This window comes from Meriones unguiculatus, chromosome 1 (genome assembly GCF_030254825.1).
Source record: "Meriones unguiculatus strain TT.TT164.6M chromosome 1, Bangor_MerUng_6.1, whole genome shotgun sequence".
NCBI lineage: Eukaryota > Metazoa > Chordata > Mammalia > Rodentia > Muridae > Meriones > Meriones unguiculatus.
In genome coordinates, this window is record NC_083349.1 from 145,499,098 (window position 1) to 145,524,083 (window position 24,986).

The 24,986-nt window shown below is 44.4% G+C and overlaps 1 protein-coding gene across 2 annotated transcripts; it reads left to right on the forward strand.

Annotated features, from left to right (window-relative positions):
- Window positions 1-4,196: 4,196 nt before the first annotated feature.
- On the forward strand, window positions 4,197-24,157 carry LOC110551511 (NACHT, LRR and PYD domains-containing protein 9B-like). 2 transcript variants are annotated; one of them, XM_060368875.1, is made up of 9 exons: window positions 4,197-4,467; window positions 7,847-9,461; window positions 11,656-11,820; window positions 13,344-13,508; window positions 15,731-15,898; window positions 18,132-18,302; window positions 20,560-20,730; window positions 21,297-21,467; window positions 23,866-24,157. In XM_060368875.1, the coding sequence occupies exons 1-9, from the start codon at window positions 4,197-4,199 to the stop codon at window positions 24,014-24,016; spliced, it is 3,048 nt and encodes a 1,015-aa protein (XP_060224858.1). In that variant the 3' UTR covers window positions 24,017-24,157. The 2 variants fall into 2 exon arrangements, with proteins under 2 accessions (XP_060224858.1, XP_060224862.1); XM_060368879.1 differs by lacking the exon at window positions 11,656-11,820.
- The last annotated feature ends 829 nt before the right edge of the window (window positions 24,158-24,986 follow it).

Below are 24,986 nucleotides of genomic sequence, written 5' to 3' on the forward strand. Positions count from 1 at the left end.
GCCCACTTGTAAAAGGCACTTAAATTAATTCAAATCCTATAGACAGTTAGGGAGTTGACCTCCTCATAGCAGTAGAGAGAAGAAAGGTTAATATTCGGAGGAAAGGGGAAAAGAAGGGGTGGAGAAAGGCTGCCCATTGGGCACTAAGTTAGATTATAAGACAAATGAGTTCTAGTGATGAAAAAGCAAGACATATAAACAATGGAATGTTATTTAGTTACAACGAAAGAAGGAATCGTGAGGTCTGTAGGGCAATGGATGGACGTGGAAAGCGTAATATCAATGAGATGGCCATACTCAAGAACAGACGTTTTCCAGTGTATAACGACCCTATAAGGGCCCTAGCCTATAACGTCCCAAGAGCGAGGTTTTTCCTTCTGGGCCTGGACAGAACACTTGCAGCTCTTCCAGAGGTCCTGGGTTTTCTTCCCAACACCCACACAGTGGCTCAAAACCATCTGTAACTCCAGTGGCAGGGGCTTGAGTGCCACCTTCTGGCCTCTGAAGATGCTGGGTACCTATGTGGTTGCATAGATATGCATGTGGGCAAGCCTAAAAATCTCAGTTGGAGGTCAGCCTGGTCTATATAACAAGTTCCAGGCCAGCGAAGGCTAGATAATGCAACCCTGTCTCAAATAGCAAAACAAAAACGATGGGGTGGAAAGAAAGGCCTCAGGATAGGAAGTAGACTAATGATTGCCAGGGGAAGTGAGCTGCTTATTTGACTCCTAGGATTTCAGTGTTAAAAGACTGAAAAGCATTATGGAGACAGATGTGGTGACGGTCTGAACTGTGCGATTAAAGGTAGCCATTTGTTAGGACAGAGCCGCCACATGGCGAGGGGAGCACGATTGCAGTATCTATCTTGTAGTTTAACTGAATTTACAACAAATTCAGTCTCTCAAATTCATTTTTTGCTGGGGGTCTTCCTTATCAGGGAAGGGTTGGAGGGCCCTGCTGACAGGGTGCCTGCAGAGCAGATGAGGGGAGGAAGTAAGTTAGAGGAATTTAGCAGCCCTGACTTCCAGCAGCCGGGCTGCTTCTGGGGCGCTGGCTTTCTAGCAGCCCAGCTCTGTGGCTCTGACTTAAGCAGTCAGGTGCTGCTTTATTTAACAAGGTTTGCAGAACAAAGACAGACTAATGATAACTCAAGTAGTACAGAGTGTGTGTTTGATTTTTCATTACAAGTCCAGGATTGCAGGCTCAGTTGCAATTAGAAATTAGAAACAGAACAGATCATCATCATCATCATCATCATCACCACTATAACACCAATTTAAAGCATTTAGAGACTGTCTCTTCTAAAGCAAATACATTTAATATGTGACAGTCTGCTTTTAGGCTGGCAATGTTTGCTGTTTGAGAACACTCCAGACAAACGGAAAATATCTGAATAGGTCTTTTTGTGAATAACAAATACTAATGCCTAACTCCTTTAACTATGTTTCATCATTTCCACTATAAAGCAGAAAAAGTATATTTTAGTCACTCTTTCTTATTTCTGAATTTTATTCCTTCAGAAGTGTACCCTATCTTTAAACTACATTTTCTTTTCTTTTTTTTTTTTTAAGATTTATTTATTTCTTTATGTATATGAATGGTCTATTTTCATGCATACCAGAAGAGGGAATCAGATTCCTTATATGTGGTTGCTGGGAGTTGAACTCGGGACCTCCAGAAGAGCAGTCAGTGCTCTTAACCACTGGGCCATCTCACCAGCCCCTAGACTATGTTTTCAAAAATCTGTAAGCCTTGACTAAGAGGCCTAATGAAAGAGGCCTTGACTCTGTAATCCACTCTTCTGGCTAGTCAGAGTGTATCAACTGTCCCTGTTTACCCAGCACCAATTATGCTGTTTGAGTTAGCTCAGGGGCAGATACCCCAAGAAGATCCCTGGAGTAATGGCCTCATCTAGCCATGTGCTTCTCTGTGCTTAATGATCTCCAGGGCATAAGGTATTCTTTCAAATAGTGGCCAGATGAAGTTAATTATAGGACTTTCCTAAAAAAGACTCAGATGTAATTTTTCTCAGGAAAAGATGTAAATGGAATCATAATGCAGAAAGTCCCCAAAAATGCTTCACACGGAGACCAAAACTGAGAAGCTACAGGCCAGGGATGGCAGCCATCAAGGCAGCTGTGCTGGCTTCATGACTCTCCCCGTTCCCAGCGGGTGTGGCTGTGCCGATCTCTTACATGTGTATCCCTGAAACTTTCAGTATGTGTTATGTAGGAGCCATTCTGATTTTCTGAGTTTCCTGTGAGCCTTTTGAAAGCTTTGTCGTCGACGTTGCTGTTCTGTGTGAATACAACCCTCTAGTGGAGCAGTTTTCGACCTGTGAGCTGAGACCCCTTTGGGCCTATTACAGCACCCACATGGCGCCGCACAACCACCTATAACTTCACTGCCAGGGTATCTGATGCCCTCTTCTAGTTTCCACGGGACTGCATGTACATTGTTCATAGGAATACATGTGGGCATTTTTTTTTTTTTTTTTTTTTTGAGACAGGGTTTCTCTTGTGTGGTCTTGGCTGTCCTGGACTCACTTTGTAGACCAGGGAGGACTTGAACTCAGATCTGCCTGACTCTACCTCCCTGAGTGCTGGGATAGAGGTGTGCGCTTCCACACCTGGCCTGTCTTTCTTTGTAAAGTTTATTTATTTTTTTAATGTAATCACCTTACAGACTGATTCCAGCCCCAGCCTCATGCTCCCTTTCCCCCCATACTCCTGTCTTCTCAGAAGGGGAGAATCCCCAGGGGTACCATCTCTCCCTGGCATCTCAAGCTACGGCAGGACTAAGCTCATCCTGCTTTCCCTTCCACCGAGGCCCGACAAGTCAGCCCAGCTAAGGGGAAGGGACCAAAGGCAGGCAGCACCGAGCCTCTACTCCCATTGCTATGGAACCCACAAGATGACCATGCTATACCCCTGCTGCATATGTGGAGGGGTCTAGGTTCAGCCCATGCATGCTCTTTGGTTGGTGGTTTGGTCTCTGTGACACCCCCTGCTGCAAATAGGCCCAGGTCAGTTTACTGTAGGTCTTTTTGTGATGTCCTTGACCCCTTGAGCTCCCTCAATCCTTCCTCCCACTCTTCCTCAAAACTCCCTGAGCTCAGCCTATTCTCTGGCTGTGGGTCTCTGCATCTGTTTCCTCAGCTGTTGAAGTCTCTCAGGAGTCAGTTATGCGAGGCTCCTGTCTGCAAACATAGCAGAGTATCATTAATAGTGTCAGGGTTGACCCTCTCCCATGGGATGGGTCTCCAGTTGGGCCAGGCATTGGTTTGTCATTTTCACAGTCTCTGCTTCCTCTTTATCCCTGCACTTCCTGTAGCTGAGGCAAATGTTGGTGGAGAGTTTTACGGGTGTGTTGGTGTCCCCATCCATCTGCTGGAAGCCTCGCCTGGCCACACAAAGTGGCGACTTCAGGTTCTCTATCCCCAGCTGCTAGGAGCTAGGGTCACCCCCCAGACTCCCAGGAGCCCCCCGTCTGAGATGTCACAGGTTGTTCTCTCTCCTGGTCTCCCCACTCCCACCCTCCACTCCCTCCTCCCTTCTGCCCCCCTCTGCACTTCTGATACCAAATATTTTTGACTTATTAAGGATAGACCAAACATTGTTTTAAAACATCCAGTATCAAACAGTGTGTTAATATTCATATAGAGGTTCTCCTAAAGCCATTCAGTTGAGATGTGTCCCTAGGAGTATATGGTGGCAGGCACAAAGGCAAAAATTGTCAACCGTTCTTCCTTGGCTCTATTGATAAACTTCACTGCTTTATTGACTTTTTTTTTTTTTTCAGTTGGTTCATTCTCTGACTGTGGTCTTAGTGTAAAGCTATTTTTTTTTTTTTTTTTTTACTTATTGAAACAGGGTTTCTCTGTGTACCCTGGCTGTTCTGGAACTTGCTCTGCAGACCAGGCTGACCTTGAGCTCAGATTCTTTTGCCTCTGCCTCCAAGTGCTTGGATAAAAGGTACGTGCCACAACTGCCCAGCCATTAATTTAACAGATTCACGTAAATTATAGTGAAAGAGTAAAGGATGAAGCCACATATATCTGAAGGAAGGAATGTATAATGTCAATAATTTGAGCCTTTTTAAAGTTGTTGAGACTGGACTCTCATGTCATTCTTCCTCAGGTGTCACTTATTTCTTGAAGATTTATTAGCCTCTATACTCTGAGCTTACTGTCCAACATGGCAGACTCACCTGACTATGACTTACTGCAGTATTTGCAAAATCTCAGTGATGAAGAGTTCCTGACATTTAAAGAGCTTCTCAGGGAAGAGCCAAAGAAATTTCATCTGAAACCAATCTCCTGGACTCAGATTGAGAAAGCTTCCAAAGAAGATCTGGTAACGCTATTGAACACGCATTATCCAGGATGGACATGGGAGGTGGTGGTGAGCCTGTTTCAACAGGTCAATCGGAATGACCTCTCAAATATGGTTCAGAGGCAGAGGAGAGGTGAGTGTGGAGAGAAAGGGGGACACCTGGAGAAAGCTAGTCAAGTAGGAGCTGCTGCTGCTTTTCCTCCTCCTTTTTCTCTTCTTAATATTCTCTCAGTTCTGTCCCAACTGCAGTTTCCCCTCCCTCCACTCCTCCAGTTGTCCCTCCCCTCCTCCAGTCCTTCCTCCCCCACATATATTGGTCCTCCACTTACCTTCAGAAAAGAGCAGACCTCCCAGGAATAGCAGCCAAGTACAGCGTGACTGGTCACAATGAGCCGAGGCACAAACCCTCATATGGGGCTTGAGGAGGCAACACAGTAGGAGGAAAAGGGTCCCAAGAGCATGTAAAATTGTCAAGACACCTGCACTCTCAGTCTTGAGTCCCACAAAAACACCAAGCTAACAACTATCATGTGAAGGAGATTCACTGTTGCATGACAGCCTACCTGTCTCAATGGTTAGGGAAAGGTTGAAGAAACCAATAGGTGTTATGTATAGATCATCCTTTAACTGAGGTAGGAGAGGGTGTCCTGATGCACAGGACCATTACCAAAAAAGCAAAAACCAAAACCAAACAAAAAAAGAACAACAAAAAAATAACCCCAAAACCAAAATGTGTAGGATGGATTGAAACAAATAAGGCAGATCCTAACATTTCTTCAGCTAGCCAAGATAACTGTTCTTTTTGCTTTTTAAAAACTAGCACACAGAACAATACATTATGGCATTTCTCTACCTTCCTTTTTCTGTCTCCCCCTTGTTTTGTTTGCTCTTTCTGTCTTTGAAAATACCTCACTGTGTAGCTCAGGCTGGCTTCAGAGTCTCTATGTAGACCAGACTTGGCTTGAACTCATGATTTCCTGCTTCAGCTTCCTGAGTTCTGGGGTTACAGGTACACAGTGTGACATAGTTAGCTATGATGGAAGTCTATCATAGTACTTACTCATGCTTTTAACCAGACATGAAGTGCTAAGAAGAGGCCTTCATCTCCTTTCATAGAGACTTTCTCTTTATTTCCTATGAATTTCTCAAGGCAGCAGAGGGATTTATAACCTTAGAGTAGCTCCTAGTGGGGCATATCAAAATCCTTCTGGAGGGATTTCATCTCACATTTCATCTAAGTCCTCTCCATGTCCAAAGTTGTCTGTTGTTCATACATACAGCCTTTGGCAGAACATACATCCTTTGGCAGAACCATGATTTAACAGGTGCTATATACGTCAGAAGTGTCCATCGAAAATAATCATGAATCTGGAACCGCATGCTTGTTTCGGCTCGTCCTTATGTGACTTGTCGTCAGGCTGCAGCAAGATGATCAGTGTCACTACATCTGTGACATCAGCTATTTGGCACAGAGTGATTAAACGCAAGACATTGGGAGGAGCTGGACACGGTTATCGCACCGGTTACTTTCGTGGTTCTCTGACTATGACTGAAAGCAATTCATGAAAGAAGGGTTTATTTTGGTTTATGGTTCCAAAGTGGTAGGGGTCTGCTATGACAAGAGGCATGACAGCACACAGGCATGGGGATAGGAGCAGGAAGCTGAGATCATGTCTCGACTACAAGCATGGGGCAGACAGAGTGACCTGGAACCGGGGTGAGGCTCTAAAATCTTAACACCTTCCCCAAGCCACACTGCTCTCCAGCAAGGCCGCATTCCCTAAGCCACCCAAACTCACTGTGTCACAAACGTTTTACCGTAGTTTTTACACTTCCTGTTTTTAGGGTTATTTTTAATTACGTTTCTGTGTGGGAGTGACCATGTGGAGGTGTGCTGGGAGCGTAGGCCCCTGGGGGTCAGGGATGTCATATCCCCTGCATCTTCAGTTGTAGGCGTTTGTGAGCCACTTGGTGTGGGTGCTAGGAACTTTATTCAGGTCCTCTGCAAAAGCGGTGTGCACTTTCAACCTGTGAGCTGCTGCTCCAACCCATAATTATGTATGTACTTATTTGTGAGAGTGTACAGTTGGGTAAATGTGGAGATCAGAGGGTGGGGATCCCCGGAGCTGAACCTAGAGGCAGTGGTTGTGTCAGTGCCAGGAGGTGACCCCGGGTCCTCTGGAAGAACAGCAAGTTCTCTTAACTTGCTGAACATTTCTAATGCACCAATCACTGACACAAGCCCCAGCAGATCTCAGAAGACAGTAGGCGCTTGCTCTCAGAAATCCTGATACCAGAAGATATCAAATTGTGGCATTGATCATACACCAGTGGCCAGCTCACTACCTCCATGAATAACGAAAGAAACCCGTCTTTTTGATCTCACTTGGCTGAGGACATCGATCCAGATACATTAAATAACATATCTAATACTGTGAGACGCACATGATTTAACCCAGGCCAACCTGACACCCTGATCAGGAGTGTTACCCATAGATTCGACATCATATAGCCCCAAAGTTTGTTTCACTCTGTCTTGTTACCTGAAGCAAATCTTGCTTTGACTAAGCATGGAATTATAAACATTTTTATCAAACTGAAAATTTATAAATAGAACAACTCTTAAATGACTTACTGAAGACAGGAAAGGTTTAGACTAAATAGCACCATTCTGAGTCCTAACTCATGAAATTATGTACATATGAAGTACTTGGAGATTTTCTCCTGGTGAGGTGCCATGCCCTTCATAAATCTGTAATGCAATAGATACCCAGAATTTATGCTTTATAGTAGCAGTTACTTAGAGGTAAGTTTCCAATTTGGTCATAATGCTTTTACAGGCAATATGTCAAGTATATATTACAACCTTGGATATGGGGAAATAACCAACGGAGGTTCTGGGGTTTGAGCCTCATGTTGGGTACTAAGAAGATCCTGGCTAGCTGGGGAGTTAATTTTCTCCAAATTAAAGAATGGAACAGCAGGAAGAGTTCCAGGGATAGTGGAAGTAAAATTGATTTGCTTTATTGAATTTTAGGTAGAGAACCGTCCCTATATATGGAAGACAATTGATCTAGAAGGGTCCCAGGTTATTTGGTTTAACTACCATTTGACTATCCCCTTCTCCTCTATTGGCACTGAAATATTCATATACACCCTTTAGCATGGGGGTTTGAGTCCCTGCTTCTGTTTCCAAGCTTCCGAAGAGTTACATGCACTACTGAGAGGTGTGGGTGTAGAAAGAACAGGCTGGTTGGGGGTAGAGTGGGTCCCTGACCATTCTTTGTTCATAGTGTAATGGGAAAAAAACCGGCAGCAGGTGCAGGTGAAGAGAAATTGCATGGTAAGGGGTGGGTGGCTCTCCTCCCTTTTTTCCTCTTCTCAGGACCCATGGCCTCACTGGTCATCAAGATGTGTAGATGATTCATGGTCTAATACATTTAAATACTGTGTCTCATTCTCATGAGTATCCTATTCCTGACTGCCTTGTATTATGATTTCATCAAACTCAGATAAACAAACTAGATACAAAGAGCATATGAAGACTGCATTTCAATATATGTGGAACTTTGAGACCAACACTCATATTCCTGATAGAAACTACCAAGTCATTATAGAGCCCCAGTACAGGGCACTGCAAGAGGTATTTTATTCTGAGTCAGAACCAGTCACGGCGGTGGTCCTAGGTGTTACAGGAGAAGGAAAAACCGTCTTCTTAAGAAAAGCAATGTTGGACTGGACATCAGGAAAGTTATGGCAGAACAGGTTTAGGTATGTTTTCTTCATCCCTGTCTTTGTGTTTAACAATATCACAGAGTTCAGTTTAGCTAGGATCATCTCATCCCATTTACCTGAGTCTTCAGAGACAGTGGAGGACATTTTATCCCATCCAAGGAGAATCTTGTTTATCCTGGATGGATTTGACTACCTGAAATTTGACTTGGAACTTAGGACAAACTTGTCTGATGACTGGAGGGAAAGCCTACCAACACAAATTGTCTTTAGCAGTTTGCTTCAGAAAAAAATGCTTCCAGAAGCCTCTCTGCTGCTTGAATTGGGAAACCGAAGTCTGCCCAAAATCGGTCTCTTGCTGCAGTATCCACGGGAGATAACTATTGGAGGGTTCAGTGAGGAGTCTATAGAATTCTACTGCATGTCCTTCTTTGACTATCGTGGGCAGGGCTTAGAAGTCTTTGAGTTTTTCAAACAGAACCCACCACTTTTTGTTTTATGCCGGAGTCCTTATCTATGCTGGTTGTTCTGTAACACTTTAATGTGGCAGATAGACAGGGGAGGTGACGTGGTCTTGTCTGGTGGCACAGATGCAGCTATATACACAAGCTTTTTCGTGAACGCATTCAAATCAATGTTTGCCGATATTGAACCTAAGCGGAACAGAGACAGGTTAAAGACCCTGTGTACCTTGGCTGTAGAGGGAATGTGGACACAGAAATTTGTGTTTACCCTCGAGGATCTCAGGAGGAATGGGATATCCGAACTTGGAAGGGCAGTGTGGCTAAGATTGAAATTTCTCCGGACTCAGGGCAGGATCTTCGCCTTTTATCATCCTGAGCTACAGTCATACTTTGCTGCACTGTTCTACTTCCTCGGAAAAGACAAAGACAAAGACAAAGACAAAGACAAAGACAAAGACAAACCTCCTTCAGTCATTGGAAGCCTATCTCAACTCCTAAGAGAATTGTTTGCTCATGGACAGACCCGATGGCTCAGGACAGGAGTATTTCTGTTTGGAATTACTACTGAAAGAGTCACCACCATGCTCAGACCGTGCTTTGGGCCTCTACTATCCAGAGAGATAAAACAGGAGATCATTAACTACTTTAAAAGTCTCAGTCAGCAAGAGAACAATGAGAAATTGTCGAGTCCCCTGAATTTGGTCAGCTGTCTACTTGACAACCAGGAGGAAAGTTTTGTAACACAAGTGATGAATGTATTTGAAGAAATGACTGTTGATATTACTGATTCTGATGTAGTAACAGATATTTCATACAGTCTGCTGAAAGCCACAAAATTAAAGAAACTTCACCTTCATATAGAAAAGAGAGTTTTTCCGGAAGTGTTTGATCCAGAATATTTTACCTCAGAATCATTTGAACAGAGTAAAACGTGAGTATACCTCTGAACCTTCTCCTGTTCTTCATTTTGCCTCCATGCCCACCGCATTATTGTATAGGTGTATTTGTGTGCATGCTGTATCCATGTGAATTCATGACAAACTCAGAGGATGATGTGAGGTGTCTTTCTCTATTTTCTGCCTTAAACCCTTTAGACAGTCTCTTACCATTTTGACTCGGCAAACCGATCAGTAAGATATCAGGATCTACTGTCTCCATTTTCTAAGGCTGGGGCATACCTTCAAGCAATCATGGCCAGCTTTTTATGTCAGGAATGCAGACATGAACTCAGTTTCTCATGCTTGCACAGCAAATACCCTTACCCACTGATCCCTCTCTCCAGCACAGTCTTGTGTAAGTTCTTGTATGTCTGAGGGTTTAGATGGCATAGTCAGAAAGACTTTGTTGAGTCTTAACACTGCTGTTTAGAGCTATGTAGCTCTGAACAGCCATGTCTTGAGTTCCTCCATTCATACAAAGAACAAATTTGCCACAGGGCCAATGTGAGGTAGAAATGTGAACAGCTTCATTGCAGCATCTGACTCCTTTCCTTCATCCGTGGAATGTTCAGTGTCCTGGTGACACGAGGGGATTCTGGGAACTCGTGTGCTCTTTTAGATTGTGCTTATATGACCTTGCTCTAGTTAACTTGCCCTGCAGTGAATTTAGGCTGCTAGCTCATACTTGATCTTTCAAATGTGTAATTTTTTACTGATATTATTGAGCATAGCTTTTCCACCCTAATTCACACAGAGATGTTTTCTGACTAAAACAGGAGGCACTAGAGAACAGAGTAAGGTTGAGTGTCTTCAGCAGTGAGATATAGATGTTAAGAATGAGTCTTCTATAGAAACTCAATTCTGGTTTATCTCCTCTCAATCCATGCTTCATTATAATTTTTATCCAATGCATTCATTTGTAATTTTATACCAATATATAGTGCATTCTGATACTCTCCCCTTCTACTCAGCTCTGTTTCCCTTCTACACCATCACTCCAACTTCTTTACACATTCCTTTCTCTCTTATTTCAATTTTGATTTTTTGATTTAATTTTAATTTTTTATATGAATTACAGTGTATTCACTTTGTATCCCAGCTGTAGCCCCCTCTCTCATCCCCTCCCAACCCCACCCTCTCTCCCTCATCCCCTCCCAACCCCACCCTCTCTCCCTCATCTCCTCCCATGCTCCTCTCCAAGTCCACTGATAGGGGAGGTCCTCTTTCCTTTCTATCTGACCATAGCCTATAAGGTCTCCTCTGGAGGGGACAACAGCTCCACAGGAGAGCAACAGAACCAAGTCCCTTTCTCATATTCATGACTTCTTGTTTTGTCAGTTATCTAGTTTAACTAGGGATATCAGTTTGTCCATGGGTTTCCACTGTGCATTCGACCCTGGTGTGCTCACTTGTGGGTCCAACACTGAAGATTGCTGGTCCTCCCCCAGAAGGCAATAGTTCAGCAAGGAGGGGTAGAGCTGGGTGAGCCTCTCCCCGGTGTTATTATATCAGGCCTGGTCTTTGGCAGGCCAGTGAAGGCATCTGTACCTGCTGTGGGATCAAGACTTCTGTACTAGGCCCAGAAGATGGAATTTTGTAGCCCACAGTCCCCTCTTCTCTTCTTCTCTCCCCTCCTCTCCCTCCTTCCCCCTCTCCTCCTCTTCCCTCCCCTCCGTTCCTCTCCCCTCTCCTCCCCTCCTCTCCTCTCCTCTCCCTTCCCCTCCTGTCCCCTTTTCTTTCTCCCCTTCCCTTCCTCCCCCTTTTTCCTGTCTCTTCTTTCCTCCCCTCTGTTCTTCCTCCTCTCCTCCTCTCTCCTCTCCCCTCTTCCCTCTTCTTTCCCCTCTCCTCTTTCTTTTTTAGAGATTTATTTGTATTTCATGTGTATGAGTGTTTCACCTGGGTGTATGTTTGTATACCATGTGAGTACAATGCCTTTGGTGTCCACAAGGGTTCTGAGAATCAAACTTGGGCCCTCTGCAAGACCACCAAGTGGGTCTTGACCTCTGAGCTATCTAACCAGGGATCTTTCTTAATCACTATGCTGTGTTGACCCATTTTACTTGGATGAATTCCCTGTGTCAAGGGTAACTGACCGCTTTGAGGGGGTTGGGAGTGATCTGCCTATCTTAGGAGTGTCTTGAATTGAATTTAGTAACTAGAGACTGATGCTGTGTTGTCTCATTGCAGAATTGCAACTGAACATTGGGCTATATTATGCAGGATGTTCTATAGCTTGCATGTATTGGATCTGGACAGCTGTCATTTCAATGAAGAGGCCATTCAGATTCTCTGTGATTCTATGTCTCCATCTCACACAATGCCTCTGGATGTTTTTGAGCTCCAAAGCTTGTTGTAAGTTTGCTAGTCACCCATCTTTTAAGCAGATAGAAAAAAAAAACTCTCTTCCTTGTGGAGGAAACTAATGCATAGATAAATGCAGAACTAACATCCAAAGTAGCAAATACAATAGTACCCGAGTCACAAAGTTTTCCATGTCACACACACACATCTGACTTATATATAGTCTATAAATGCCTAAACATCTAGTGTATGTGTACTAAAGTAACACACAACAGGAATTTCTGTATTTTAGGGACTGCAATGAATGTGAATTGAAGGTCTGATTTTAAATTGTGTTTAATTGGGTGTATGTGTGTGCGTCTGAGCTGGGTCCTGTGGAGTTGGAGTTGTTCTTAGTTGTGAGCTTCCCGCAGTGGGTGCTGGGAACTGAACTCCAGTGCTCTTAACCATTGAGCCCTCTGCCCAGCCCAATGTCCCTTTCTTAGTCATCCTGCTGACATCTGTTCATTAGCCTAAGGAAACTTGGCCAGGTGTAAGTTTGGCTACATTTTTCCAACCTTGAAAATGGAATAAATATAAAAAGCAAACAGTTTGCTCCTAATTTTCTTGATTTTTAGAACCCAGTCTATGAAAATTATAGATAATAATGCCTTAAAAATTGGTGCGTATTAAAGGAGGTGGTGGTGGCAGCGCGCCCTTTAACCCCAGCACTAGGGGGGCAGATAGAGGTGGACCACTGGGGTTGAAGCCAGCCTAGTCTACAGAGTGAGTTTCAGGACAGCTACACAGTGAGACCCTGTTTCACAAAGCAAACGAAGAACAGGAAAACATAAGTACTTAAAGAGCAATGGGACCTTCCCTTGGGATACACAGCTGGGAACATTAGTACAAAGAAAGTGTCTGTGTTGTGCATAAGCTGTTGTTCTGGTTTGGTTTCTGTTTCTTTGATAAACACCATGATCAAAAGCTTCCTGGGGGAGAAAATTGTTTACTTAATTTTACCACTCCTAAGTCCATCACCAAGAGGGATCAGGGCAGGAACCTGAAGCAGGAACTAAAGCAGAGACCATAATGGACTGCTGCTTACTGGAGTGTCTCCCATGGCCTGTCTACAACCTTTCTTAATCAGATTAGAGATACATGCCCAGGGGTAATGCTTCTCACATTGGCATTTCTATACCAATTACTGACCAAGAAAATTCCCCACAGACATGCCAGTCTGATGGAGGCAATTCCTGAATTCAGGTTCCTTTTCCCTAGATAATGTCAAGTTGACAGCCTTGATTAGCTATGACAGGCAATTTTCAGAGTTTAATGTGAGAGAGCGAGTCTCCTTAGAATGTTCTAGGTGTTAGACAGACATGGGGGAATGGAAGAAAAGGGATAGGTCTGAGTAGCTTGACCGTGGTGCTTGTCTGGCACCTGGAGATAACCAGGGACATGTCTCCTGGGGTGACCAGAATGCCCAAACAACCATGGCATGTAAGAGGAAGTATGGGCAAGAATGTCCGCAGGTTGGTTCGCCGTGGACCCACACATCCCGGTATACCGTGCCTTTTGGCCTTATTCTGCAGGTGTTCCTTCATGACTAACTTCGGAGATGGTTCGTTATTTCACACGTTTTTAAAGCTGCCTCAGCTGAGATCCCTGAACCTGTATGGCACTAACCTCTCAAAGGATGTGGTTGAGAATCTGTGCTCTGCTCTGAAAGACTCAACATGTAGCGTGGAGGAGTTACTGTAAGTCCATTGTCCACACTCGGGGTGGGGTGGGGTCACGATTTCTTTAAACCCCCGTTTAAGGCTGAACTGTGAAAGTTGTGCTTTGCATTAGCACATGTGGTACAAACTGAGTTCCATTTTGACAGTTTTTCTCTTTGTTAAGCATGTTTGCAAGTGTGCATGTGTGCAGGAGTCTGTATGTGGGTACCTTTAAAAGCAAGAGGGAATCAGATGCAGTTGTGAGCTACCTGGTGTGGGTGCCTGGAACTGAACTCTAGTCCTGTCCAAGCAGCAAGTGTTCATAGCTGCTGATCCATCTCTCTAGCTCTCACATTATGATATGTTCACCCATGTTTATAATGCACTTTGCACTCATTCGCTTATATTCTGTTGGTGTTCATTTCCTTAAAATTTTTCCCTTTGTATTTTTTGATTTTTTTCTAATGTTTTGAATATCAACATAATAGCACATCTGGTTTCTATTACATTCATTTATTTACTTAGTGTATGGAGCAGGCACCCATAGATGTCAGAGGTCAACTTGCAGAAGCACTTTGTAAAAACTGTCAGCACAGAGACAATCTATAAATAAAAGTCCCATGAGGACTTTGATGGAAGGCTAGAGACGAAATTACAGGAGGCAGCCACGCAACTGGGCTATGTGAAAATAGCATGAACAGGAGTTGAAGTTGGCAGGGTACTGATGTCCTGTTTTGAAGCGATGTGATAGCTCAGATGGGAGTTTATCTCCATTGGCATTTGTGGTAATGTTGGCTTACAATAAGCAATGTACAGTTTGGCCTTTTCCTCCAGCTGGGTAAAGGAGAGACAAACCTTTGCAGTTTCATGACAGTTAGTGGTAGTAGCAGGACCATTTCTATGATGTTTGTTTGGTCCGTTGCCTTGATTCCCAACACGAAACTTCCAACCTCTGGGCATTTTCCAGGTGACAGGATCAACTTTTATTCTAAGAAGGTGATGTTTGGTGGAATACTGCATAGTGGCCAGTCCCCAGAAGACCCAAGCTAGGACTATGTTCTGTAACTATTATTCTCATCTCCTGTCCTCAGTGTTAAGATAAATTTGGAGTCAGCCAGTCATACTTATATGGTAAAGCCTCCATTTAAAATCTCCCAAAGTTCAGAGTAGTACCCTGCTTAACATTAACTGTCAATTTGACCTGAAGAAGAACGTCTCAGTTAGGTAATTATCTTTATTAAGGTGATATGTGTTAGGCATATCAGTGATCGATTCCCTTGATTGTTAATTGACATAAGAGGGCTCAGGCTACTCTGAGTGGGTGTGGTTCACCGGGCAGGTGGGTCTGGTCATTATAAGAAGTCTAGCTAGCTAAGCATGAACCAGCAAGCAGCTCCATGATTCTTACATCCAGGTTCCCTGCTCTGCCTTCCTAAATGATAGACTGACCCGGAAGGGCAAGCCAAACCGTTTCCTTGCTAAGTTGCTTTGGTCAGAGTGTTTTATCAGTGATAGAACAGGCGTCGTCTGGTTCGGCAAACATACCCATGTGGAGCACTGTCCATCCACGCAGCAAAGGCTCTTACACTTGTGGTTTGTCCAGGTATTATCCATGCACATGGGCTCTGACTGTTCTATTAGCCATCATCATATCTTTTTTTAAAAAAATTTATTTATTGTGTATACAGTATTCTGCCTGCTTGTGTGTCTGTAGGCCAGAAGAGGGCACCAGATCTCACTATAGATGGCTGTAAGCTACCATGTGGTTCCTGGGAGTTGAACTCGGGACCTTTGGAAGAACAGCCAGTGCTCTTAACCTTTGAGCCATCTCTCCAGACTCCCATTATCATATCTTTTAAATACACTAAACTGGCAAGTGGTATAACAAAGCCCGTAAGCTTTCTGTAAGTTAAACACAAGGAGTAGGCTGCAAGAATGTCAGTCTATCACTAGCTGGTCAGAAGCACAGATCAAATACAATCGGCTCTGTAACTGACACCTAAAAAATGGGTCCTAGAGAGTAAATGTCATCCATAGCTGAAAACCATTGGCTTGGGCATATTCCCAACCAGTAGAACTCTACAATTCACAAAGATAGTCACACAATTCTACTTATAAGTTAATCAAGCCCCTGATGTGGCTGTGGACTGGTATGTACAGGATCAGAATCTGGGGTGCTTTTTTTTTCCCCAACAATAGACATTTTCACATAGACCTCCTAACGTTGTTATTCTAACCTGTGACATGTTCATCACATATAGGTTGGGGAAATGTGACATCTCGAGCGAGGCATGTGGCATAATTGCTACTACCCTCATGTACTGCAAGGTAAAGCATCTCTCGCTGGTTGAAAATCCCTTGAAGAACAGAGGAGTGGTGTCACTGTGTGAACTCCTGAAGCGGCCAACCTGTGTCTTGGAGACATTGATGTGAGTTGGTGTGGGGGAGCATGCTCTGGAGATGTTGTGGAACCCTTTTCGTGGGTTCAGCCATCAGAAAGGTAGTCAGTGCCCACAAAGGACCTCGGGAGAACATGGGACGACGGGGCGTTAGACTCACTCCCATTCCTTGCCTCAGTTGCCATATCAGTAAGTGGAACAAATGCGAACATAGACACCATGACGCCAAGTTCAGACAAGGCAAGGCTAGTTCTGAAACTCCTTGTAGGTGATTTTTAGCTTAATGAGTGTGATCATTGTGGAAAATAAATAAGCCCCTGGAAAGAGATTGGTTACTGGGCTATAGAGGAGAATATAAATAAGAAAAACGTTGATCTTCCCAAGGCAGGGCTTCCTCCATCTTACCTAGGTAAGGCACTGTGAGCTGCCTCCTGCCCGAGGTTAAGGTTCATTGCTCATTGGTGCAGACTCATATTAGACAACTCACTGTTCCTTCAATCAAAGGCCTAAAGAGGGAAGAGGCTCAAAGACACCTGGCTTCATGGGAAAGGAAGAGTCTGGAGACAAATCGCTGTCTCCCCTGGGATCATGTATGCATGTGGTAGCACGAACATGTGCAGCTTAGATAGGAGCATGCACACAAAATGTAAGAGCAGTGAATTTTGACCATTACAGACACCTGCTCATCAAAAGTATCTCTGACGTAAACTTCTGATGAGCAGACCAGAAGTGTGTCATATTTCATATCTTTCGTAATATTTGCATATTGTTGAGCCTTGGTGATGGTCCCTAAGTTCAGACATGAAATTTATTTGGATGGTGTATAAAAGTTGTGCACATGGCTTGGCAGTAGTTTTATATAATATTTTCAGTGCTTTTGTGGTGTGTTTTGACCTGGGCTTGGATACATGAGAGCAGTGGTAGAATTTCCTAATTATATCATGCGATTCTGAAAACATTTTGTATTTTGGAACATCAGGGATATCCATTTTTTTCAATGAGGAATGCTTAATGTGCAGTAAAAATATACCCATTTTATGTGCACGCTTATGAGTTTATGGGTAACATGTTAGAACACGAGCCTGCAGAAGCCAGAAGAGGTCATGAGGCCTCTGGAACTGCAGGTATCGGAGGTTGAGAGCACCGTGCATGTGCTGTGTGGGTGCTTGAAACTGACCCCCAGGTCCTCTGCAAGATCAGCAAATGATTTGAAGTGCTGAGCCATCTCTCCAGTCCTGAAGTGAAACCTATAACAGAAAAGCAGAAAAATGCACTATAAAAAGTTGAAGCCTGTTTCAGAAGAGGCAGGAAAATGACATTAGAAGACAAAATTATTTGGTTAAGTAATTACTAATTGATTGTATATAGTAGACTGAATCGAATTATACGTGGTGATTAGTGATCATGAAGAGCGACATCAATCATGAATCGCTTTAAACATTTGTTCTTTAAAATCCTCGTCTTTAGCTCATGCAGGGAACAGGATTAGAAAAATCTATTTAAAATAACAGTAGCAGGCTGGAGTATTGCTAAGTTGTTAAAAACACTTGCCGCTCGTGACGGCCTGAGTTTGATCCCCAGAACCCATGACAGGATTAGTGACACACTGAAGAAGCGGAGACAGCAGGACCCCTGCGGCTCACTGGACAGCCATCCGAGTCTAATAAACGAGTTCCAGGCCAGTGAGAGAGCCCATCTCAAAGCAGGTGGCTGGTGTTCCAGAGCGTGACATCTGAGGTGGTCCTCTGACCTCCGCATTCACATGCACCTGTGTGGAGACAGACAGACAGACAGACAGACAGACAGACACACACACACACACACACACACACTCTCTCTCTCTCGTCTACAACAAAGGACATAAAAACTTAAGAGAAGATATCCCACTAGGGCAGGATTCTGCGAGACGGCGACTTTCTGATATGGGTGGAAATATTCCTTGGTGGAGTGTTTTTGCAAATACGTTGATAGCACTCATTTTTGGAAATGTCTATGGTGATCTATACCATCAGCTTTCCAAACTGTTTGAAAATGTTTCCGTAAGTGGCGTGTGTATGTGTGTGCCAGAGTTGGTATACCCTTCCATCGTGTAGGACTGAACTCAAGCACTCAGACTTGGTGACAAGGGCCTCTAGCCATCTCACCAGCCTTTTCTTTTCTTTTTTTTTTTAATGCAAAGTGGAAAGTCAGTACAGGAAGAACGAGAAAGCCTTGGCAGAGGCATGTGCTGGGCGTGAGCTGCTGACGTGTGGCCCTCTTCCAGGTTGTCTTACTGCTGTCTCACCTTCATTGCCTGTGGCCATCTCTACGAAGCCCTTTTGTGCAACAAACGCCTCTCTCTGCTTGATCTGGGGTCAAATTTCCTGGAAGATACCGGAGTGAATATTCTGTGTGAAGCTCTGAAAGATCCAGCATGCCCTCTCCAGGAGTTGTGGTACGGCTGTGTTCTCATTCATTGATGGAAGTGCTATTTTGGATGTTGGCATAAAAGCAGTAGGGGGGTATGAATGACAGTGTCGCCTCAGAATCTCTGTTGAAGCCTATCACCCGTGATAACCATTTTAAGACAGGGAGTCCTGGGTGATTGGGTCCTGAGGGTGTGTCCCCATGAGTGACTGCCCCGATAAAGAAGCCTCAGAGATGGCCTCAACCACTCCATCACAGAAGGACACAGACTCCATCACACCCAGAAAGATGGCACAGTGGTTGAGAGCACTTGTTACTGAGTCAGGAGGACCAGAATCTGGATCATCTGGGTCTGGTGGCTCACAATCACCTGTACCTCCAGTGCTCAGGGATCAATGTCCTTCCCTGGCCTTCCTGGGCATCCCCCAACATGGACACACACTCTCTCACAGGCACATGTGCACACACAAATAAAGGTTTATCTATGGGCCAGGAAATCGGGCTTTCTCCAAATATTGTACCAGCTTATACCTTGATCTTGGGTTTCTAGCCTTTGGGACTGTGTGACAGACATATCTGCTGCCCATGAGCCATGCAGTCTAATGTTACAGCAGGCCAAACGGGTCAAAACACCACGGAGAATGGGGTCTCCTTGAGAAAACAAGGCTCTGGTTATTTCAGCTGACACTTTTTGGCTGCTTAGCGCCTTGCCGACTCTAGTCTTAACCAAACCAGAGGTGTTGTCAGAAGGGGGGGGGGTTGTGTACTGCTCTTGAGTTGGAGCTGAATAACCCGCAGGGTTTTGTCAGGGCCAGTGGGAGCTTGGGAAGGTGATCTTTTTTGGGGAAGGCTGAGTGTAGTCCTCTGACAGAATTGAGGTGGCGTGCATGTGCGTAGATCAGGCACAGAGGTACTGTTTGTGTGCAAACGTCACAGTTTCTAAATCTTTATTGGCATTTTTGTTACGGCTGTGATTTGTGGAGGGCAGTAACACCCTTTGTCCTCGTGTGGCAAACTGAAATCTCTCTAGACTCATTCCTTGGAGGATAAAATTCGTCCCTGCTTGACACACATTTTATACACATGTAAGTCCATATGAATATATACCTCCATCATGAATCTAAAAATGTGTGTTTATGTATCTACATACCTGCCTTTCTCATATCTGCCACTTATCTGTCATGTATGAATTCCTACAGTTTAAAATTACACTGCCTTTACTCATGTACCATCCACCTCTCCAATAATCACCTGCATATCACCATCTGTTACCAATCAATCATATGTTCATTATCCATCTAACAAAGGTCAGCCTAATGTCTGTATTTAACATCTATGTTCCATCTGTATATGTGCATCCTTTACCTATCTTATCCCTATTATCTCCCTTCCCTCCCTCTGCTTCTCTCGTAACCATGATTGAAAGTGCCATGGGAAACCATGAGCCTGAGGCTCAGACAGGATTTGAGGACATGCGATCATATTAAAAACGGGCAGAGGTTTACCACATGGTAACAGGCACACAGAAATATGAAGTCAGTGACGGGGTAGCCCCACTGATTTTTCAGGGCACGTGTATTTTAGCCAGGAGGAAGCACCAGGTGAAGAGCTCAAAGCAGGAGAATGCAGCGAGCCAAAATGGAGCAGAGTACCCCAGATGGAGAAGCAGTGATGGAAGTGCTCCAGCATTTCCGGTCCATACAAATAGAAAGAAGCCAAAGTGCTAAGATGGAATCTCAGGGACTGGGGCTGTAGCTCAGTTGGTAGAATGCTTACCCAGCAAACACACAGCCCTGAGTTTGAGTCTCCAGCTCAGCCTTAAAAGAAGGTGTGATAACCATACACCTCAAATCTCAGCACTGGGAGATAGAGATAGGATGGTCAGAAGTTCAAGGTCATCCCCAGCTATGCAATGGGTCTGGAGCCACACTGGTTTATAGGAGGCCCTGTCTCAAAAAGGAAAGGTGCTCAATGAATGAGAGAGGGAGAAGCAGTCTCCTCCAGAGGCAAACTCTGACATAGGATATCCAATTCACTGGACACACGTACCTGCAAGCAAGGCTAAAGAGAGCTTGTGGGTTACATATACATGTGTGCATGCATGCAGACATAGCATGTGTGTACATGTGACAATGCAGAAGAGATTGTTAATTGGGGGCATTGGGGGAGGGGTGGAGTGATGTAGATGCAGTGCTCGTGTTGAAGTTCTAAACTTGAAAGTTATGAACGGTGAATCCGGGCAAATCCATCGGTGAGTAAGTACGTTTGTGTGTGTGTCTTCCCAGGTTGTCTGGTTGCTACCTCACTTCAGAGTGTTGCGAGGCGATCTCTGGTGTCCTTACTTGCAATAGAAATCTAAAAACCCTGAAACTGGGCAATAATAACATACAGGACGCTGGAGTCAAACAGTTGTGTGAGGCTCTCAGGCATCGGGATTGTAAATTGCAGTGTCTCGGGTGAGTGTCTCGTCACCATGGGGAGGGGTCCCAACTCGATGAGAAAAAGCTATAGGGTTAATAGGGTTAAGAATTCCACCCAGCAGAGGCTCAGGAGTTCTGAGAAAACGTTAATGCATAAGGTCTTGTGCACGCAACAGTGGCCGCTGTGAGTGAAATGCTCCTGTCAAGTCTCCCCCCATACCTGCTTTTTTTTTAGTCTTCCCCCTCTTCTGTGGTGTTCCCCTGAGCCTTGTTTGGGGGAGGGGATGATAGAGAGGCCTCCTTTGAGGCTGAGTGCTCTGCAGTCACTCTCTGAACGTTGGCCAGCTGTGAGTCTCCATATTAACCAATCCAGTGCAAAAAGGGCTTCTTTAATGAGGCGTGAGAACTGAATTAGTGCAGAGGAATACTGCTATGCATTCAGAACAATGGTTCTTAACTTGTGGGTCACAACCCCTTTGGATTTGAGACCAGGATCTGCTCAGAGTTGTTACTGTGGACCTTTGGGGCTGTTGAGGTCTTTTCTCAGACACCTGAAACTGGTAATGAACAACAGTCTTTTTCTGGCACTTTCTCTGTCACAGGTTAGACATGTGTGAGTTCACGACTGACTGTTGTGAAGACCTGGCCTTGGCGCTCACCTCCTGCAAAACGCTGACCAGCCTGAACCTGGACTGGATAAGCTTGGACCACGCTGGTGTGGACGTGCTGTGCGAGGCTTTGAGTCACAAAGACTGTAACCTGAAGATGCTTGGGTGAGTGCACACTGTCTCCATGGCCAAGGAACGGCTTGCTCAAGCTCAGTAACACGGGGCTGGGGAGTTTTGTCGTGAGGGTCCACCACAGCACCGCAGGACATCGAGGGCCATCCTTGATTCTGTACATTTGTGAGTATAACACTCTGGTGGCTAGGACTCCAAATGTCATCAGCATTTAAAAAATATCATTTCTTAAAAAAATGGCTGATGTTTAAAAATTGTCATTCAGCTCAAAAGAATAATGAGATCACAAGATGTATAGAAAAAGAGTGGAGTTGGAAGTAAAGCAAAAAGAAACCACATATTTTCTCCCATGGACCCTAGTCTAAAATGTGTACCCGCAGACACACACACAGACACACTCTGTATGTGGGTATCTAATAACATTTAGAAGAAACAAGAAAGGGTAAGAAGACAGATGCTTATCAATATGAGTTCATGTATAGTATACTTTGTATAATGGTCTCTCAAGGTATGACACATTTCAGTGCCCAATTTTTAAAGCTGTTTCCATTGTATGTATGAGTGTTTTCTCAATCCTCTGCCCTGCTGACTTGGATCCTTGAGCTATAGAGAATAGTACTAGGGCAAGGATAAGCTGTTGACAAGGTCTAGGGTGCGAGCACAGATGGTAAATGGAAGTGAGAACGCTCCAGTTGGGGCAGTATTGGCTGAAGGAGAGTCAGGAGCTGAAACAGGCAGCGGCTCTAAAAGAGCCTGGCATATCCATATCGGTGTTAACTCTGCAGTCAAAGGTGACATAACCCGGTTGTGGTCACCAGGCCAGGAAAAAGCAGACAGGAGGATAAAATTGAGGAAGCCAGCTGTACTTTTTCAGGGAGAGCTGTGTTCCAGTCAGAACTTGTGAAATTCAGGGTGGGAACTAATGCCCAAAAATCTAAGGGAAATTTTCAAGAAAGAAAATGTATTTAACCATGTTGAGTGTTGACTGCTTAAGATCTTATATACATTTATATATACACATATATGTATATACACATAGACATACACATATAGATATATATTCACACACATATACACACATATACATATATATGCTACATATATGGTGTGTGTGTATATGTTTGTGGTATATATGTATATACCAAAGCGGGAGTGTGATCTTACTCCCAAAGTTCAGAGAAAATTGAAGGACTAGGAAGATGGTAAGAGATGGGGAAGAATGCCACAAAGCAGCATCTTTTGGACTTGACGAGGCAGCCATCCTCGTGAACTGCCAGTAGCACTGGCTGACTACCCAAGACCTGCATGAGATCAAGCCAGTCCGGACTCCAACACGGAGAGGGGAGGTTCTCGTGAGACCCCATCCCCAGCTGAGGAGCTGCTGAGAGTCAGTTCTCTTCAGGGATGCAGCCCTGCTAGGTTGTGTATGCTCCAGAGGATGGGCACAGCCACGCATGTATGTTATCATTCTTTAGACTCAGTGAGCTGTCTGGCAGGAAAAGGTCAGAAAGTTAGGAAAGGCACGTGGGCAGGTCAGAGAGGAATGGGGAAAGGTTGTGATCAAAATACGTTGTATAGATAGGAAATCCTCAAAGAGTAAACATGTAGATTTTTAAAACGAGTGTAAAGGCAATAAGCATTGGGTAATTTTTAGTGTCTGTGACCCAATATTGTTTTAAGGTGAATTTAGTGATGGTGTGGGTAAAACAGGCAGTGAGAATGGGTGAGCATGGGGTGTGTTTTTGGGTAAGCTAAGGTGTAGGATTCGGCTTAACTGCCTCACAGAAGGTGAGTAGGGACAGAAAAGGGACAAGCTAAATACGAATAATTATGAGGTTGGTGACTACGAGTGTTTGTAAGTCTGGAAAAAGTAATGCTATACTAAGTTATAGTGCACCAAGAAGAAATGATAAACACGTGTAGGCAACGAATGGGTGAAAATGGGCATTTCTATTTTTACTTCAACATTTCTAACTTTAATCTTAACATCTAGGTAGATGCTTTATATGGATTTTTATATCCTATATATAGGATGTATAATATATATGTGTGTATATGTATGCATTTATATGTATGTGTGTATACACATATATGTAAACATACATGCATGGGGCTTCTTACTCCCTGGGGGAGAATCCTGCTCTGTTCACACTCAGTACATTTTTCTCATTCCGTCCTAGGGAAGGTTAACAGAGGGAGTCATTGGTGTAAAGAGAGGCAAATGATTGCCAACAAAGCTTGAGATGGTGACATGGTGGGTGAAGACACTTGCCAGGCCTGACAACCAGGAACCCACCTGGCAGAAGGGGGAGGATGGACTCCCGTGAGCAGTCCTCTGACCCTCACGTGTGTGCTCTAGCGTGTGCCTGTCCAATACATGCAAATTAGTAAATGTAAGAAAATAAAGAGAACACTGTCTTTTCCACCCCAGGCTGGACAAATCTGCATTATCTGAGGAATCACAGGCGCTGCTCCAAGCTGTGGAAAAGAGCAAAAGTAATCTGAATATTTTGCATTACCCGTGGGTTGAAGAGGAACGCGAGAAGAGGGGCGTTCGTCTAGTATGGAACAGCAAAAACTGATCGCGAAACAAAGGCTTTCCCTTTGTCCTGTTTCTCCTCTACACCTTGTCCCAAGTTGTACACCGTGGTACTGGTGGCTGCTTCGGGGGCTGTTCTTTCACCATATCCTCCCTCCACCCATCTTTATACCTCCCCTCACCACTTTGCAATATTTGGATAACCAATGCATTCAGTAAAGTCTAAGCATGTTTGAAAACATGGATGGTTTCCTTACTGAATGCCTGCCTTAAAGTGTTGGGTTTGAAACGGAGGGGACCCTCTTACAGCTCCGGTTGGGAATGGCGTTTTAACACGTCTACACTTGGAGTCATTTTCAAGTGTAACTCCCACCTGAACTTCCTGTCTGCATCCACGCCGTGATCTTGAGAGTCACGGACACTGCAGTGGAAGGCAGGAATGTAATATCTAGATTCCCTAATGGTTAAAATCGTGCATCCATCATTTCGGGAAAGTGATCTCAGTTTCTTTAAGTTCTCGGGACCAGACCTGAGGCTTGTCTTCTGTGCTGGGAAGATAATTCAGTGGTTGAAAGTGTTCCCTGCTCTTCAGAAGACTGGAGTTCAAACCCCAGCACATACGCTGTGAGGCTCAAAACTGCCCACAGCGCCAGCTCTGCTGTTGTGGTGTGCTCTCCCGGCCTCCACACGCAGCTACATGCATGCACACACAGAGACGCGCACACACAGAGACGCACCCGCAAACCTTTACACGTTAGCTGTTAGTCACTATGACCATTGCTGTAAATTACAGTAAATAGGTCAGTCCTGCTTAATAATTCAAAATTTAGTAATCTAAAGTCAGCAGTTCTGAACTCATGGTTTGTGAGAGGGGTTGCACGTCAGATATCCAGCATGTCAGATACTTACATTACGATCATGACAGCAGGAAAATTACAGGAGAGGAACTATAGCAACGAGGCACAGTGTAAGGAAGGCTGAGAGCCACTGAAGGATATGTAAGTTACGTTCTC

Coding starts and splice junctions, on each gene's coding strand:
- LOC110551511 (XM_060368875.1), top strand. CDS start 4,197: ATGGCAGACTCACCTGACTATGACTTACTGCAGTATTTGCAAAATCTC. Junction 11,821..13,343: donor TTTGAGCTCCAAAGCTTGTT/GTAAGTTTGCTA, acceptor CTTATTCTGCAG/GTGTTCCTTCATGACTAACT. Junction 21,468..23,865: donor TGTAACCTGAAGATGCTTGG/GTGAGTGCACAC, acceptor TTTCCACCCCAG/GCTGGACAAATCTGCATTAT.